This window comes from Malaclemys terrapin, chromosome 11, assembly GCF_027887155.1.
Source record: "Malaclemys terrapin pileata isolate rMalTer1 chromosome 11, rMalTer1.hap1, whole genome shotgun sequence".
Classification (NCBI taxonomy): domain Eukaryota; kingdom Metazoa; phylum Chordata; order Testudines; family Emydidae; genus Malaclemys; species Malaclemys terrapin.
The window spans coordinates 77,871,531-77,887,921 of NC_071515.1; the positions used below are offsets into that span (position 1 = coordinate 77,871,531).

General features: G+C 42.8%; 1 protein-coding gene across 4 annotated transcripts in view; it reads right to left on the reverse strand.

Moving 5' to 3' along the window:
- The window catches only part of USP37 (ubiquitin specific peptidase 37), a 56,455-nt gene that overhangs the window by 14,220 nt on the left and 25,844 nt on the right, over positions 1-16,391 (reverse strand). For all 4 annotated transcript variants that reach the window (XM_054044416.1, XM_054044418.1, XM_054044420.1 and 1 more), the window contains 7 exons: positions 15,236-15,359; positions 14,028-14,233; positions 12,765-12,882; positions 11,430-11,509; positions 8,190-8,354; positions 5,920-5,985; positions 4,001-4,151 (listed from right to left, as the gene is read on the reverse strand). In XM_054044416.1, coding sequence (XP_053900391.1) covers positions 4,001-4,151; positions 5,920-5,985; positions 8,190-8,354; positions 11,430-11,509; positions 12,765-12,882; positions 14,028-14,233; positions 15,236-15,359 — 910 coding nt within the window. The remainder of the gene's footprint in view (positions 1-4,000; positions 4,152-5,919; positions 5,986-8,189; positions 8,355-11,429; positions 11,510-12,764; positions 12,883-14,027; positions 14,234-15,235; positions 15,360-16,391) is intronic.

A 16,391-nucleotide genomic window follows, 5' to 3' on the forward strand; every position in this document is an offset into this window, starting at 1 on the left:
TATAATCACACACTCAGACCAGAGATTATTTCCATCTCTGATGCTCTAGGGCCAGTACTACCATAGGCACAAGACCATGGACAGGAAAGGAAGGCAGGTAAGAGGAGGGTGAAATTCTAGAGAGAAGAGCTGGTCCAGTTAGTGATAACTGGTAGTCTGTCAGGTTCATGCATGTAAGACAAAAAAAGAAGTTGAAGACCAGCTAGCCAAAGACTCAAAAAGTAATAAATTTTTTTTTTTTAAGTACATCAGAAGCAGGAAGCCTGCTAAACAACCAGTGGAGCCACTAGACAATTGAGATGCTAAAGGAGCACTCAAGGACAATAAGACCATTGCGGAGAAACTAAATGAATTCTTTGCATCAGTCTTCACGGCTAAGGATGTGAGGGAGATTCCTAAACCTAGACAAATTAGAGGATTGGGCAGAAAAAAACCTGATGAGGTTCAACAAGGACAAGTGCAGAGTCCTGCACTTAGGACGGAAGAATCCCATGCACTGCTACAGACTAGGGACCGAACGGCTAGGTAGCAGTTCTGCTGAAAAGGACCTAGGGGTCACAGTGGACGAGAAGCTGGATATGAGTCAACAGTGTGCTCTTGTTGCCAAGAAGGCTAACGGCATTTTGGGCTGTATAAGTAGGGGCATTGCCAGCAGATCGAGGAACGTGATCGTTCCCCTTTATTCGACATTGGTGAGGCCTCATCTGGAATACTGTGTCCAGTTTTGGTCCCCACACTACAAGAAGGATGTGGAAAAATTGGAAAGAGTCCAGCGGAGGGCAACAAAAATGATTAGGGGTCTGGAGCACATGACTTATGAGGAGAGGCTGAGAGAACTGGGATTGTTTAGTCTCCAGAAGAGAAGAATGAGGGGGGATTTGATAGCAGCCTTCAACTACCTGAAGGGGGGTTCCAAAGAGGATGGAGCTCGGCTGTTCTCAGTGGTGGCAGATGACAGAACAAGGAGCAATGGTCTCAAGTTGCAGTGGGGGAGGTCCAGGTTGGATATCAGGAAAAACTATTTCACTAGGAGGGTGGTGAAACACTGGAATGCGTTACCTAGGGAGGTGGTGGAGTCTCCTTCCTTGGAGGTTTTTAAGGCCCGGCTTGACAAAGCCCTGGCTGGGATGATTTAGCTGGGAATTGGTCCTGCTTTGAGCAGGGGGTTGGACTAGATGACCTCTTGAGGTCCCTTCCAACTCTGATATTCTATGATTCTATGATTCTATGATTCTAAACCTGAGCCATTCTTTTTACGTGATAAATCTGAGGAACTGCCCCAGATTGATGTGTTATTAGAGGAGGTTTTGGAACAAATTGATAAATTAAACAGTAATAAGTCACCAGGACCAGATGGTATTCACACAAGAGTTCTGAAGGAATTCAAATGTGAAATTGCAGAACTACTTACTGTAGTTTGCAATATATCATTTAAATCAGCTTCTGTATCAAATGACTGGAAGATAGCTAATGTGATGCCAATTTTTAAAAAGGGCTCCAGAGGTGATCCTGGCAATTACGGGCCAGTAAGCCTGACTTCAATACTGGGCATGCTGGCTGAAACTATAGTAAAGAACAACATTGTCAGACACATAGATGAACATAATTTCTTGGGGAAGAGGCAACATGTTTTTTGTAAAGGGAAATCATGCCTCACCAATCTACTAGAATTCTTTGAGGGGGTCAACAAGCACGTGGACAAAGGGCAACCAGTAGATATAGTGCACTGAGCTTTTCAGAAAGCCTTTGACAAGGTCCCTCACCAAAGGCTCTTAAGCAAAGTAAGCTGACATGGGATAAAAGGGAAGGTCCTCTCATGGATTGGTAACTAGATAAAAGATAGGACACAAAGGGTAGGAATAAATGGTCAGTTTTCAGAACGGAGAGAGGTAAATAGTGGTGTCTCCCAGGGGTCTGTACTGGGACCAGTTCTATTCAACATATTCATAAATGATCTGGAAAAAGGGATAAACAATGAGGTGGCAAAATCTGCAGATGATACAAAACTACTCAAGATAGTTAAGCCCAAAGCAGACTGTGAAGAGCTACAAAGGCATCTCACAAAATTGGGTGACTGGGCAACAAAATGCAGATGAAATTCAATGTTGATAAATGCAAAGTAATGCACATTGGAAAACATAATCCCAACTATACATATACAATGATGGGATCTAAATTAGCTGTTACCACTCAAGAAAGAGATCTTGGCGTCATTGTGACTAGGTCTCTGAAAACATCCACTCCATATGCAGTGGCAGTCAAAAAAGCAAACAGAATGTTGAGAATCATTAAGAAAGGGATAGATACTAAGACAGAAAATATCATATTGCCTCTATATAAATCCATGGTAGGCAATATCTTGAATACTGCATGCAGATGTGGTTGCCCCCTCTCAAACAAGATATATTGGAATTGGAAAACATTTAGAAAAGGGCAAAAAAATGATTAGGGATATGGAACGGCTTCCATATGAGGGGAGATTAATAAGACTGGGACTTTTCAGCTTGAAAAAGAGACGACTAAGGGGGGATATGATAGAGGTCTATAAAATCATGAGTGATGTAGAGAGAGTAGATAAGGAAGTGTTATTTACTCCTCCTCCTAACACAAGAACTAGGGGGCACCAAATGAAATAGGCAGCAGGTTTAAAACAAACAAAAGGGAGTATTTTTTCACACAGTGCACTGTCAACCTGTGGAACTCTTTGCCAAAGGATGTTGTGAAGGCCAAGACTATAACAGGGTTCAAAAAAGAACCACATAAGTTCATGGAGGATAAGTCCATCAATGGCTATTAGCCAAGATGGGCAGGGATTGTATCCCTAGCCTCTGTTTGCCAGAAGCTGGGAATGGGCGACAGGGGATGCATCACTCGATGATTCCCTGTTCTGTTCATTCCCTCTGAAGCACCTGGCATTGGCCACTGTCGAATGACAGGATATTGGGCTACATGGACCTTTGGTCTGACCTAGTATGGCCCTTCTTATGTTCTTATGACTACCAATGCATATGGTTACATATGAGCAAACCAACAGTATAACTCCTCAACTCTGTCCCACAGCAATCCTAGAAGACTAGATCGGATTGATTTGCTATTCACATAAATTGGCTGCATTACTCCATTTTTGCAGCAACAGCTCCTGTTCACAACCGCATTGCCATCTTCCTCACCCATCTCTAAAGTAGAGTGCAAAGGAAAGCACTCCCATCAGTTAAGGCAGATGCAAAGTAGAACCCTCAAAGTTTGTCTTACTTTAGGATGTCATTCCCCTCCCATACAACCCCGATTCATCTCCTTTGTACTGCACTTACAGTGCCATTGTACAGGCAAGAAGCTTCTTTGGATGTAGCCAACATCTGCCACAACAGACCTCAAAGGCAAAACGTATTGAATTATGCCCCCATATCAGAAACTAGGTCTCTAAACATTTCTAAGCACTTATCACCAGAGACTGCCAGCTTCACTTTTCAATCAGCTAAGTGGGCCAGAGTGCAAAACACTTAATTTGGGGGTCCACAAACTCATTCCAATTGTACATTATTATTTTTTTCCCCCCATTCTCAATGCATATCCTGGCCCCCGGATTTAAACAAAGAATTTTACTGGATAATTATTACCAGTGACTGGCCAGTGAGCAGCTTCAAGAGAAGGCAATTTAAATATCCTCTAAGGATTGAATAGTAAAACTTTTGTGCAGCTGACACACTTGAGCTAAAGACTTCAGTGCAGCGCTAATACAATTACCTCTGCTGCCAATGGGATCCCAAGCCAACACATATAGAGAGGTCAATCAGATGGCCTGGCAAAGCATTCCCCTTCAGCATAATTGTGCTAATTATGAACCAATCTCGTATTTACATCTGTTTTATTCACAGGCTGATAGACTCTGACAGCCCAGACGCAAACATGTAGGTTTGAAAGGGTATGTTTTCCCCTCTCAATAACAGAAAATACACATGTATTGTAAGTCCTACAGAAAGGAAAGGAAAGAATCTTTTACCTTTTCAGGCTCTTCTTGCTGTTGCTGTTGTTCTCTGCTCTGTACATCACACAATCTTTGACTGTGAGCAACAGAGCGTTTCAATGGCTCATCCTCACTATCTGAATCCACATAGAGTGCCACGGAGCTCTTTGATTTGAATGTATACTTTCTGAAAATTAAAAATACAACTATAATTTCCTAGCACTGTAGAAACCTGTTAAACTGTTAAAAAAGGAAATTTGGGTATAACAGGTTATGCAGGTTTAGAAGAGACTCCATTGGAGCATAAGCTTTCGTGGGTGAATGCCCACTTCATCAGACGCAAGCAAGTGGGCATTCACCCACGAAAGCTTATGCGCCAATACTTCTGTTAGTCTTAAAGGTGCCACAGGACCCTCTGTTGCTTTTTATAGATTCAGACTAACACAGCTACCCCTCTGTTAAGAGACTCCAGTTTGCCATATTTAAAATCTATTTACTTAGCAGATCAATTTTCTATCCTAGCTTACCTATTGGTGCATTGAAAGTTACTGCATTCCTTTACCAGGTATTCATTAAAAGAACTTCCCTGCACTTCTGTGTTTAGGTATTTACAGTGCATGGACAACGTTCTGTGAACATTTCCCTAAGTGGACTCCATTAGTATAGAGAACTCATTATTATATGCTGTTTAACTTGGGAAATTTATTTAAACACTATAATTATTCTCTGAAACCAAGTTGCATAGATCATAAAGACGCTAAATAGTGTTGGCAGGACAACATTTCACATGTGTAATATTTTTCAGTTTTCCATATGGCCTTTTGCAGGAGGGCTCAGGAAGGTGAAAAATAAAAGCACTGTGTATAGGTTAAGACAGTGGCTCTCAACCTTTCCAGATACTGTCCCCCCTTCAGGAGGCTGATTTGTCTTGCGTACCCCCAAGTTTCACCTCACTAAAAAACTACTTGCTTATAAAATCAGACATAAAACTACGGAAGTGTCACAGCACACTGCTACTGACAAATTGCTTACTTTCTCATTTTTACCATATAATTATAAAATAAATCAACTGGAATATAAATATTGGACTTAATTTCAGTGTATAGTATATAGAGCAGTATAAACCAGCCATTGTATGAAATTTTCGTTTGTACTGACTTCACTAGTGCTTTTTATGTAGACTGTTGTAAAACTAGGCAAATATCTAGATGAGCTGATGTACTTTGTGGAAGACCTCTGCGTACCCCTAAGGGTACGTGTACCCCTGGTTGAGAACCTCTCTACATGCATCCTCCAGTGTCTTCACTTTTATGCAGAGTAAAGTTATCCAACACTACATTACATTTATCACTGTTTCTCAGGAGCTGGCCTCTCAGAACGAAGTGTAGGAACAACGTTCCTCTAACCCCCACAAATAAACCCTAGGATTAAATGACTCTCTTCTAGAACCAACGTTGGTGCGCCAAACATAAGGACAGAGAAAAGAGCTAGCTCTTGGAATAAGAGACTGTTTTGCTTCTCTGGTAAACAACTTAAAACGAGCTTCTTGCAGTTGTGGTTACAACCAGTTCTTAAGAGCTGTGGAACTATCAGAGTCCATACGAACTCAGTTCAGTTTTCCTTGCTATTGTAGGTTTTAATACTGAAAAAAAATCTAGTTGGTGTTATAATTCTAAACCCCAGAAAACAGGCTTATAAGAGAAATGCTGAAAGATGTCATTTGGGCTGTGTGAACACTAAAAGTGTCCTTAATATTTATGCCATTGGAGATGCAATTTCAAGACAACTCTGGAGCATGAAAAACAGTGTAGAGACAATAATTCAAAAACACAAAAAACAAGGAGTAAAAATGGAAAAGGAAGACAAAGGTGGGAGAAAGGCAAGACTTATTTAAATGCTCAAAAGTTCTTCAGAGAACTCCCCCAAATCAAGGAAATTTCAGAATTACAACTTACCTACAAGGTGTGGAAGTGCTCACAGTACAGGAATTCACCATTTGGGAGGCTTTCAATGGTCGAGAACTATAAACAGAGCAAAGTATTTATTGCCACAGTTATATTCTGAAAAAAATGTGCATTTTACTCATCTGCTACTACATGCTAGCCCGTGGGCAAAAAATAAGGAGAAAACCTGTTTGTATTTGTTAATCACAGAGATTTAGAGTAAGAATTCTATGCTATGAATATACAAAAGCTGTTCATAAAAATAATTAACCCTTTCAACTTGATTCACCTCTTAGTGGCACACCCTAGGACAGCTTTGAGATTAAAAACTTGCAGCACTCATGTCAGGACTGCAACTCATTCCTTTTTCTACCATCTTTCCAGCTCCTACTGCCAACTCATGACCTGCTCTCCCACAACCTGCCCTGGTGGCTTTACTGGCTCCCTACCTGGCCCACGTTTTCACCAAAACAACTGTCACACAAGCTTTCTGATCCACCTGACCCTCACCTCGGATCGCTCAATTCCCCCCACACCCACCAGCTGGCTGCTGTTGTAGCAATCCCTTCCAATCCACACAGCCCACTTCCTCTCCAAACCCAAGACTGCTGCATCCAGTTCACCACATGTCACCCCCTACTGCTACCCAGGAGGATAGATTAAGACTGAGAACATTCAGGTCCTATTACAAACCACTAAAAATCTGACCCTTTAAAGGGTTTTTCTCCTTTCTTTCTTTACAGAAGTAAAGTTTTCAATTACAAAAATATACTGTTGAAAAACCTTAGTCAATACTAAGCACGAAGAACACGTGTGCCATCCTGCTGAACATGCCAGATACATCCTAACTCGGTATGCTATTGTGGTTAGGGCACTGGACCGGAACACAAGAGATCTTGGTTTTGTTCCTTGGTCTGCCAGACTGCCTATGTGAGGTTGGGCATGATACTCTGTGCCTCAGTCTGCCATCCGTAAAAATGAGAGGCCATGGTACGTCCACTCTTTGAAAGCTGCATGCAATTCTGGTCACCCCATCTCAAAACAGATATATTAGAATTGGAAAAGGTACTGAGAAGGGCAACGAAAATTATTAGGGTATGGACCAGCTTCCATATGAGGAAAGATTAAAAAGATGTGGACTGTTCAGCTTAAAAAAGAGACAACTAAGGGGGAACATGATAGAAGTCTATACAATAATGACTGGTGTATGGAGAAAGTGAATAGGGAAGTGTAATTTACCCCTTCACATAACACAAGAAATAGAGGTCACCCAAATAAATTAATAGGCAGCAGGTTTAAAGGAAGGACTTCTCCATGCAATGAACTGTCAGTCTGTGGAACACATTGCCATGGGATGTTGTGAAGGCCAAAAGAATAACTGGGTTCAAAAAAGAATGAGATAAGTTCCTGGAGAATAGATCCATCAGTGGCTATTAGCCCAGACAGTCAGGCACACAACCCCATGCTCCGACTGCCAGAAACTGGGACTGGACGACAGGGGATGGATCACTAAAGACTGCCCTGTTCTGTTCATTCCTTCTGAAGCATCTGGTCCTGGCCACTGTCAGAGATGGGATACTGAGCTAGATGGACTGTGAGGTCTGACCAAGTATAGCCATTCTTAAGTAATGCTTCCTTACTTCATAGGGCTGTTGCGAGGACAAATTCACTGTGTGAGGTACTAGATACTGTGGTGATGAGCACCACAGAAAAACCTATAAATTAATGGACAGGTCAGCACAGCAAAGGGTGCAGGGGAAGATCAGCAGGGGAAGGGTATGAAGAGCTATAATGGTGCACCAAATATGAAATGAAAGCTCAATCATTCTAGTACTTGTACTGGAAATAAAGCTGAATTATGGACTCACAGGGAACTTCCCTTGGTAAATTCTACCAGTCCATACCCCAGGGGTTAAGGCAGGGTTGTTCCTTACAGAGTGTTCTCTAGATATTGTCCTGTCTAGTTTTAAACATCTCAAAGCAAAGGAGCTTCCGCCACTCTTACATCATGAGATGTAATTCTCCTTCCCCACACATCGTCTCATATTGGTGTCATTATGGATTAATGCAGCAGACAAAAGACTTGGCTTTTAATTTCGTAAAGGGAATCACAATGACCTTTGAGAGGGTAGGAGCAGTTTTTAAATCTCTTTTATTGATTTGACTCTCTGTAGAGTAGATCTGATGTGTAACATTTGATACCATCTCCTCCCATATGCCATATACATGAACTTAATACCCATGAATAGATAACTGTGATAAATACTGCTCTTGACACTTACGCTGCAGAATGCGCACTCCATCCCAGAGTAAGCGGGGGCCGAGTGCTTTCTGTACAGTGAGATAACAGGGTCAAATATCTTGGTATAACCACCTGCTGCCCAACTTTGTGATTCAGAGATAGTGCCACATTGAAGCTGTATCGTTTCAGATGAAGAATCAGTACCCTGAAAGATAGGAGGCAGGGCAGAAATAACTGCATTAAGTTCAAAGCCAAAGACAGTATCCAGTAAATAAACACATTCAAAACCCAGCTTGCCCTACCCACAAAATAGTCACCTCAGTTTCAAGTACATTTTATTTTTAGAAAAAAGTTTTCCACCTCTTGGCTTTCTGACAAGAGATGTTTGATTGCATTAACAGTTAGTTGTGTGGTGAGCTTGAGGAGATGTGGTCCTGCAGGATTCTGGGAGCTAGGACACTTAGGGGTCTGTAGATAGTAAACAGTCCCCTGAATTTAATTTGGGTATTTACTGGCTGCTAGTTTATAATGAAAAGCACATGCTCTCAGCCTGATCCTCTCAGGAGACAGTTCTGGTTACTGCTTCTATCTAGCAAGACCCTGAAGTTGCAGACCATTTTAACAATAGGCAGACATCCTGCTCTGTTGAAGCAGTCAGACTTTGTCAACTCAAGAGACTTCCTGATTCAATCAGCATCATTTTGTTCTTGTCCAGGATGAGCTTACGCCAACTGGCTTTTATTCAGGTCCTTATTTCTGCCATCTAACGAGAGAGCTAGGAAATAACTGATTGCTTCCAAAGAGGAAACAGAGCCAAGAATAATGATCATAGACCAGTGTCATCAGTGTCATATTCCCTCAAGATATCCCCTACTGACTTAACGTACATGTTGAACAACAGGAGTGGTCAAGACTTAGGCCTTGTCTATACTACTTTGGTAAGTCGACCTAAGGGCTTGGCTACATTTTGGAGTTACAGCGCATTAAAACAGCCCTGGGTGCCCTAGCTCACTCCCCGTCCACACTGGCAAGGCACGTAGAGCACTCTGACTCCGCAGCTAGAACGCTCCTGGTACTCCACCTCGGCGAGAGGAATAACGTTTGCTGCGCCTTGGCTACAGGCGTCAGTGTGGACAAGATGTAGCATTACTGCACTCCCATCAGCCTCCGGAAACATCCCATAATCCCCTTAAGTCAAGTGGCCACTCTTGTCATTGTTTTGAATCACTGTAGGAATGCGCAGTGTCTATACAGGGCTGTATCAATGGGACACGCTCTCCCACTGACTTACATTACTCTTCTCAGGGAGCTAGAGTACCGGAGTCGATGGGAGAGCACTTTCCATTGACCTAACGGGTCTTCACCCGACCCGCTAAATTGACCCCTGCTGCACTGATTGTAGCACTGCCGATCTACTGGTAAGTGTAGACATGACCTTAGACTGTTTGGCCTTGAAAATCAAGCATCCTAAAGGAGGAAGAGCAATCACTAACACAAACTGGGCACAGGGGTGTTTTTATTAGTCATAAGCTTTAGCTAACTTCCAATACTTTTGTTCATGAAACTACCACCAACCTTACAAATATTCACTGTGCGGTGAGCCTTCCCTGTTGTACTACATTTTGTGTCTATTTAGACTGGGCAGGGACCACATGGTATTACCTGAATTATGGTATCACCAAAGGGTCCAAATTAGGGACCCTGCGCTCCATTATGCTAGGTTCTGTAAAACTGACACCATGACAAGATGATCCCTACCCCAAAGAGCTTACAATTTATGAAATGATTCCATCTATGTGATTAAAAGTACCAAGCACACAATCAGTACTGCTTCAAGAGTACTGTGTATTTCTAATGATATCAGCCTGTCTAGTCTCAGCTACCACCCAGATATTCTGCTCTTTCTTTAGGACAAAGCTGGCAGCTGTAAACCTCCCTTTGAAAACAGGAAAGATCTGATCCTTAGTAGGAGAAAGTGCCAAGCTCTGACTTTCCGGAGGGAAAGGTATATAGGGGAGACACCTCTCTGTACGCTTCCTTGCAGCCCACTATGCTCACTGTGACACAGAAAGACAGCAAGCACCAAGGTAAAAGGGATGGTTGGCCACGCAAAGTGAGGTCCTACATTGAACTCAATGGCATTTCTCTGTCAGTCTGGATATAATGTGGTAACTTTTGAACGCCACATTTGATCTATTCCAAAGTTTCAGGAAATGATTTAGGCATCAGTGGACGGAATCCTATTGATTTTAGTGAAAAATCGGAAAACCGGAAGGGGAAAGTGGGGAATGCATGGAGCTCCAGGTATCTGGCTAGCACACGTATCAGCTTCAACCAGGTCTACCAAATCTGTAGATCAAAGAATTGATGGCAGCCATTAACAAGTTCCAGCATAATTCTCACCCCACTGCCTATCTCAGCTTTGCCCTCCCTCCCAAATGAGTTTAAAATGTTGATAACATGAATGACTTATCTCCCAGGCCTGGCCTACACTTAACATTTAGGTCAACACGGCTACATTGCTCAGGCGTGTGAAAAATCCGCATCCCTGAGCGATGCAACTGTGCAACTTAACTCCCCTAGTGTCAGACAAAGCTAGGCTGAGGGAAGAATGCTTCTGTAGCTATTGTTGGCGTAGCTGTGTCTAACACTACGGGGTTATGAAAGCACAGCTCAGGCACTGCAGCTATGCCAATATAGTCCCCAGTGTACACTGTACCCCAGACAGAAAGAAAATAAATAATGGGGGGCAGGAGTAATGCACAGAGCCACAGGCATGGGGAGGAGAATGGGGGAGGGAGACATTGGAGCACAGCACCGCAGGCATGTGGTGGAGGGGAGGAATGACGGGGGCGGGGGGGAGATGATTCAGAGCCCCTGGCTCTGGGGAGAAGAATGGGGCACAATGATATAGGGACACACAGAGACCCAGGCATGTAGCGGAAGGGGTGAACAGGGGCATACAGAGCTCCTGGCATTGGATGCTATGGAAATAAAGGATAGGGTAAGGGAGAGGGGTTGCAGGGAGTCCTGAAGCAGAGGGAGATGGAATGGTGGCCCACAAGAAGCTGGGGGGTGGGGAGGGAATGGAGGAATGTCAGACTCCCCGGTGTGTACAATGAGCTCTGCATATAGAAGCAATGACGCGTACAATCCTCTAATTATATCTACCATTTTACTCTTCATCCTCTAGCTCTGCTCTGCCAGGCTGTCCTACGCACCAACACTTTTATCCGCTTTTATGACATGGGAAAGCACCAGAGTAGGATTTTACCCTTACCTGGGGAGCCTATTGAATTTGTGTGTAACAACAGCAGACTTTCCATTACACTTCTCACAGGAATACTCAATCTCCTCTGCCTATGAAAGACAAAGCAAAATATAAGGATGACTCAACCAGATATTTATTGAAAGCAGATGGCCTTTTTCAGTCCAGTGTTTCTCTGATGAGGGCACTCATCTATTTCTTAATTGACTTATCATTTCAACATGACATACCAAAACATGAATCAGATAAGAGAACAAGAAATAAGCTTACAACTGAAAGTCTGTCAGTTAAGACAGGTGGAATTAGTTAGGGAGAAATCGCTTTTTGCAAATCTGATACATAGAGCTAGAAAATAGAAAGGGTAAAGAAACATTAGTACTCAAAATGAGAGGACAGTAGTTTTGCAAGACCTGTAGCTTTTCCTCTCAGAAACACCTACCACGTAGCTTTTCATAGCCCTTACTGGACAACATTTAATTCTCCATATCCCTAGTCCAAAGCTCCTATTTTTTTCTCCTGAAAGGCCCTCTGCCTCTGAGATCATTACTGATGTATCACAGTTAAACAGAATTTCCAAGCAGAGAAGCTAGAGATGAAAAGCATTGCGCGAGAAGTATGCATACAACAGCAATATTTAGACATTGCCCACTGTTTATATAATTCATTTCTGTAAGCCAGCGGTCAAACCACGCCACTACTCTTCTACTAAGGATGGAAGTCTGTACCTCAAGCATAAGCAATGAGCTTATTGTTCAGCCTTAGAAAGGATAAGTCTGTGTTACCAATCAGTGTATCAAAATAAAACGAAGACCAATGTATATAAAAGGGACCATGGCAGATTTCACGGATTAAAATTTTTTACTACTGATCAGTTTGATTTCACAGGGGACTCCTAACAAAATGCAATACTGTGAATTGTACAGGAAATATTTATCTCCAGTTTTGAACAAGCTCATGTTGGAGGTCTATTTACTGTGTATGCATCTAGATATTTCAAATACAACATTTATTTTTTAATTAAACAGATATATATGGCCTCTGTTCTGATTTAAAGAGAGAGACTAGTTGTCCAACCACCCTAGCACAGGATTGAGAACCAATAATTTCTGAGTTCTAATCCCATCTGAGGTGGACTCTTCTCTAGGATTTACATAATTCTTCTGCGCCTCAATCTCCCTATTTAAGAAACAGTAAAACATGTACATCCCAGGAGCATTGTATCAGTTTGTATCTATACAAAACCGAATTCTGTTACTCTTAATATATATTGATCTGACGTGTGTGTGTGAGAGAGAGACAGAGAAGGATGAATGAATGAATGAATAGTAATAAATAAGCATTATGTACCCTGAAAAAGAGGTCAAGGGAATCCTGGATGGATCGCGAAGGAAGTAATTTCTTTCTTCGGGGAAGATCAATGGAAAGATCATTAAACTGTTCTCGTTTAGTGACTGTTTCACCACACCTACAATAAAAAAGCACATGTGATTTTGCCTATATGTATGCTGGGAAATCATCATAGTTTATATGGTTTATTTCACAGTAACTTTACGCATGTGGACATACCGAGCCCATTTTAACTCATCAAGATGATAAAGTCTCTCACTGACTGAACTTGCGCTTTAATTTTGGGACTTGGGTTTGGTATTTTCATGATTTAAAGAAAGATTTCCTGTGAGTAATAGTTTGAGAGCAAACATGAACCCGAACGCTAAGAAGTACTTTGGAGTGGTCAAGGGATCTGTCATATGGGAAAGGCAACAGGCCTGGTGGTATAGCTGAAAGCCCTCCAATCTGCATCAACCCTCTCAGGAGGAAAGGAGTCAGCCCAACATCATGAGGGATCAAAAGGAAATCTGATTTTTTAAAAAAATGAAATACTAATATTTGCACACCTTTAAAAACCTTAATTTCATTTCAGGATATAAAAACTGGACCCAAGTAGTATCATACGACTTTTAAGGGCACAATATGAGACACACATATCAACAACAGTTGTCTAGAACGATGACATGATTAACACCAGCACAGTACCAAACATATGCGGCACTGGCCATAGAGGTGAATGAGCAGGTAGATGTGCTTACTCAGCACATCCTTGTGTAGCCTCCACTGGCATTGCTCCTTATGGAGCCACAGGAAAACTGCCATTCCCTGGAAGAAACCACTGGGAGAATGACAGAGGAAATGTGGCCTGCCCACTTCTGGGAACAAGCCCTTTCCTGATGTAAAGCACTAATCTTGTCTAGTGGGCATGGATGGGAAAGCAAAAAAAAAAAAAACCACCTACACCGAAACTAAGTCCTCTTTTGCAAACATATTAAAAAACTAGCAGGCTGCTCGGCGAATGTGTTACAGTAAAGAGCAGTGTGGTGTGAGGGTTTACACTGTGACTACACTTAATCTTCCTGTGCAGACAGTTTTAAGCATTTGGAAAGTTTTCATTTCTGCTTACATCATATGTAGGAAAAGAAAGAAACTGCTTAGTACTACACGTGGCAGTTGGTCTGTGGATGAATGAGATCACAGAATATGAAAATACTTTCCTCCCATCTGCAGAACTTTTACTTCTTAGACTTCAAAAGTATTGTCTCTCTCAAAAATACTTACATTTTACATATGATAGAATGTTGAACCTCGAACTCTAAGTTAGTGATAACTGGACAAGTGTAAACTTTCGTGGCTGAGATGTCCTCAGAGGCCCGTCCTGGCGAGTTATCTTCACCAGACACTGGCTCACTCTTCCAAGTTTTGTTTAACTTTTCCATGTCCTCCTTCAGCTGATCCAAACACTGGCTCAAAAACTCGTGTGCATCCTAGAAACGGTGTAAATTCTTTAGATTAGAATGACTCTCTGCATGTCCTGCTTTCAATCTCTCTACTGTACGTGTGTGGGTGGGTGGATGGATAGATAAAACACACAGACTAACTCTGAATGCAATTGTCTTATATAGGATCACATGAACGTTCTGTTATAACCACAAAACTGACAATAGCCATCCATTCAACTAACAGCTGTAGTGGGGCGGCTGCCCCACTCCAGGAGAGCCAGGGTTAAAAGCAGCCCTTGGAGAGGGCTGTGGCTGGGACCCGATTAGAACAGGGATTAAGAGCAGCTGAGGGAGGCTGGCTGAGTAGCTGGCCGCAGGTAACTGGCCCTGATAAGAGGGGCTGTGAGGCAGGAGACAGTGAGTCTCACTCCAGACTTGGAGTAGAAAGGACCTGGCTGCCTGGGAGCACCGGGTACCAGTAGCAGAGCAGTGCTGGGGAAGGCCAAGAGGAGCTGGGGAGCTCCAGCCTGGCAGCTCCCCAGGTGGAGGCCTTGTTAAGACCTAAGAGGGTACTGGGGCTGCAGAGGGGCAGCCCGGGATAAGCAGAAGCAGCTGGTACAACCCCCTTGCCAGCGATGAGTGGCCATTACAGATTGCAATCTGCCCCAGGGGGCGGGGGCTAGATGATGACTGGCAGTAGCCACTGAGGCAAGGTGGACATGGGGTTTGGGGTTCCTCTGGGAGGGGAGACCCAGAGTGTGGGGGTACTGCTGTGGACAGAACCCCAAGGTAACGGGCACCAGGGTCCGGGAGGGACACGGGGGCTTGAGGAAGGAGAGAGACAGGCCTGCAGGGGGTGCTCAGAGTGCTGGAATCGAGCTAATTCCTGGACGACCAGCAGGAGGCGCTGCAGCGGTGAGTGCTCAACCTGCTTCACAGCTCCATCAGGATCAACTTGACTCCAATGGGCACAGACCAAGACAACCAGCCTACTGCCGAGCTAGTGCACGAAGCACAGGGGCAGTTTGTACAAGAGAGAGCACTTACATTCTGCATGTAACCCGAGAATCTCTCTGCAGTAGCTGAAATGGCACTTTTCACTTTCTTGAGCAGCTCTTTTTTGACCTCAGGGCTGCAAACATCCTTTTTAGCAAGCAGATGGGCAAAGCGTCTGGAGAAATTAATGCAGTGAAAGATTGGTTGGCTGGCTTTCCAAATCTTATGGTAGGTAGTGTAAAATCTGAAAATGTCTCTCTACAAACATTTGCCAAGTCTGTTTTCCATTAGGGGATGAGGCAGAGGGATTCAACTTGTACAACACTTCACAAACTGTCCCCACCCCCTTAGATTCCAAGTGTTTTAAAACTTAACTCCTGATGCCATCATTTCAGTGGGACTCTGCACTTAAAAATTCCTCCAATGTAAAGCGCACGTAACAAAATGTGTTATGTACAATATCTTATGAAATAACATCCCATTAAAATAAACAGATAAATAATTAACCTTAATTCTTATGGCCAATAAACACTTTTGTAAATTACACTCCACCCAGCTGCAAGTCAGTGAAATTTGAAAGGCAACACAATTAAAACTGATAAGAAGAGAGAGAGTTTTACACAGCACATAACTCATGTGCTGTGTAAAACACAGTGTGTAATTCATTGCCTCAGACGAGCCAAAAGCTTAGTAATATTAAAAGCTCAGATGTCTTTATGGACAATAAACCTCTACAGTTACATAAAGTAGAATAAAAAAATGTATAACATATAAACCCTTATGTGCTAGGGCACAAGCCAACCATTAACTGACTGCGACTAGGAAGATGCTTCCACTATTGGGAAGTTCTTTCATATTTGTCTTATGGATTTGCTTGTACTTTCTTCTGAAACAGCTGGTTCTGCCAATGTCAGAGAAGATATTGGGTTAGATAGACCACTGATTTGACACACTATGGCAATTCCTATGCACCCTACTTTAGGTTTCCAAACTCTGTCCCTCAATACACTTATAAATTCCCAAATTATGATGGATTTTCAGAGACAGCAAGAACTGTTTCCAATTTCCTAATTTTACATTGCAGCTAGGGTTCAAGGCACAACCAACTCCTACATGCCTATACTCAAGCATCATGTCCTACAAATTCACCCCAAGGTCCAGTTTGCAGATAGAGTAAAATAGGAATTTCTGGGTATGGAACGGCTTC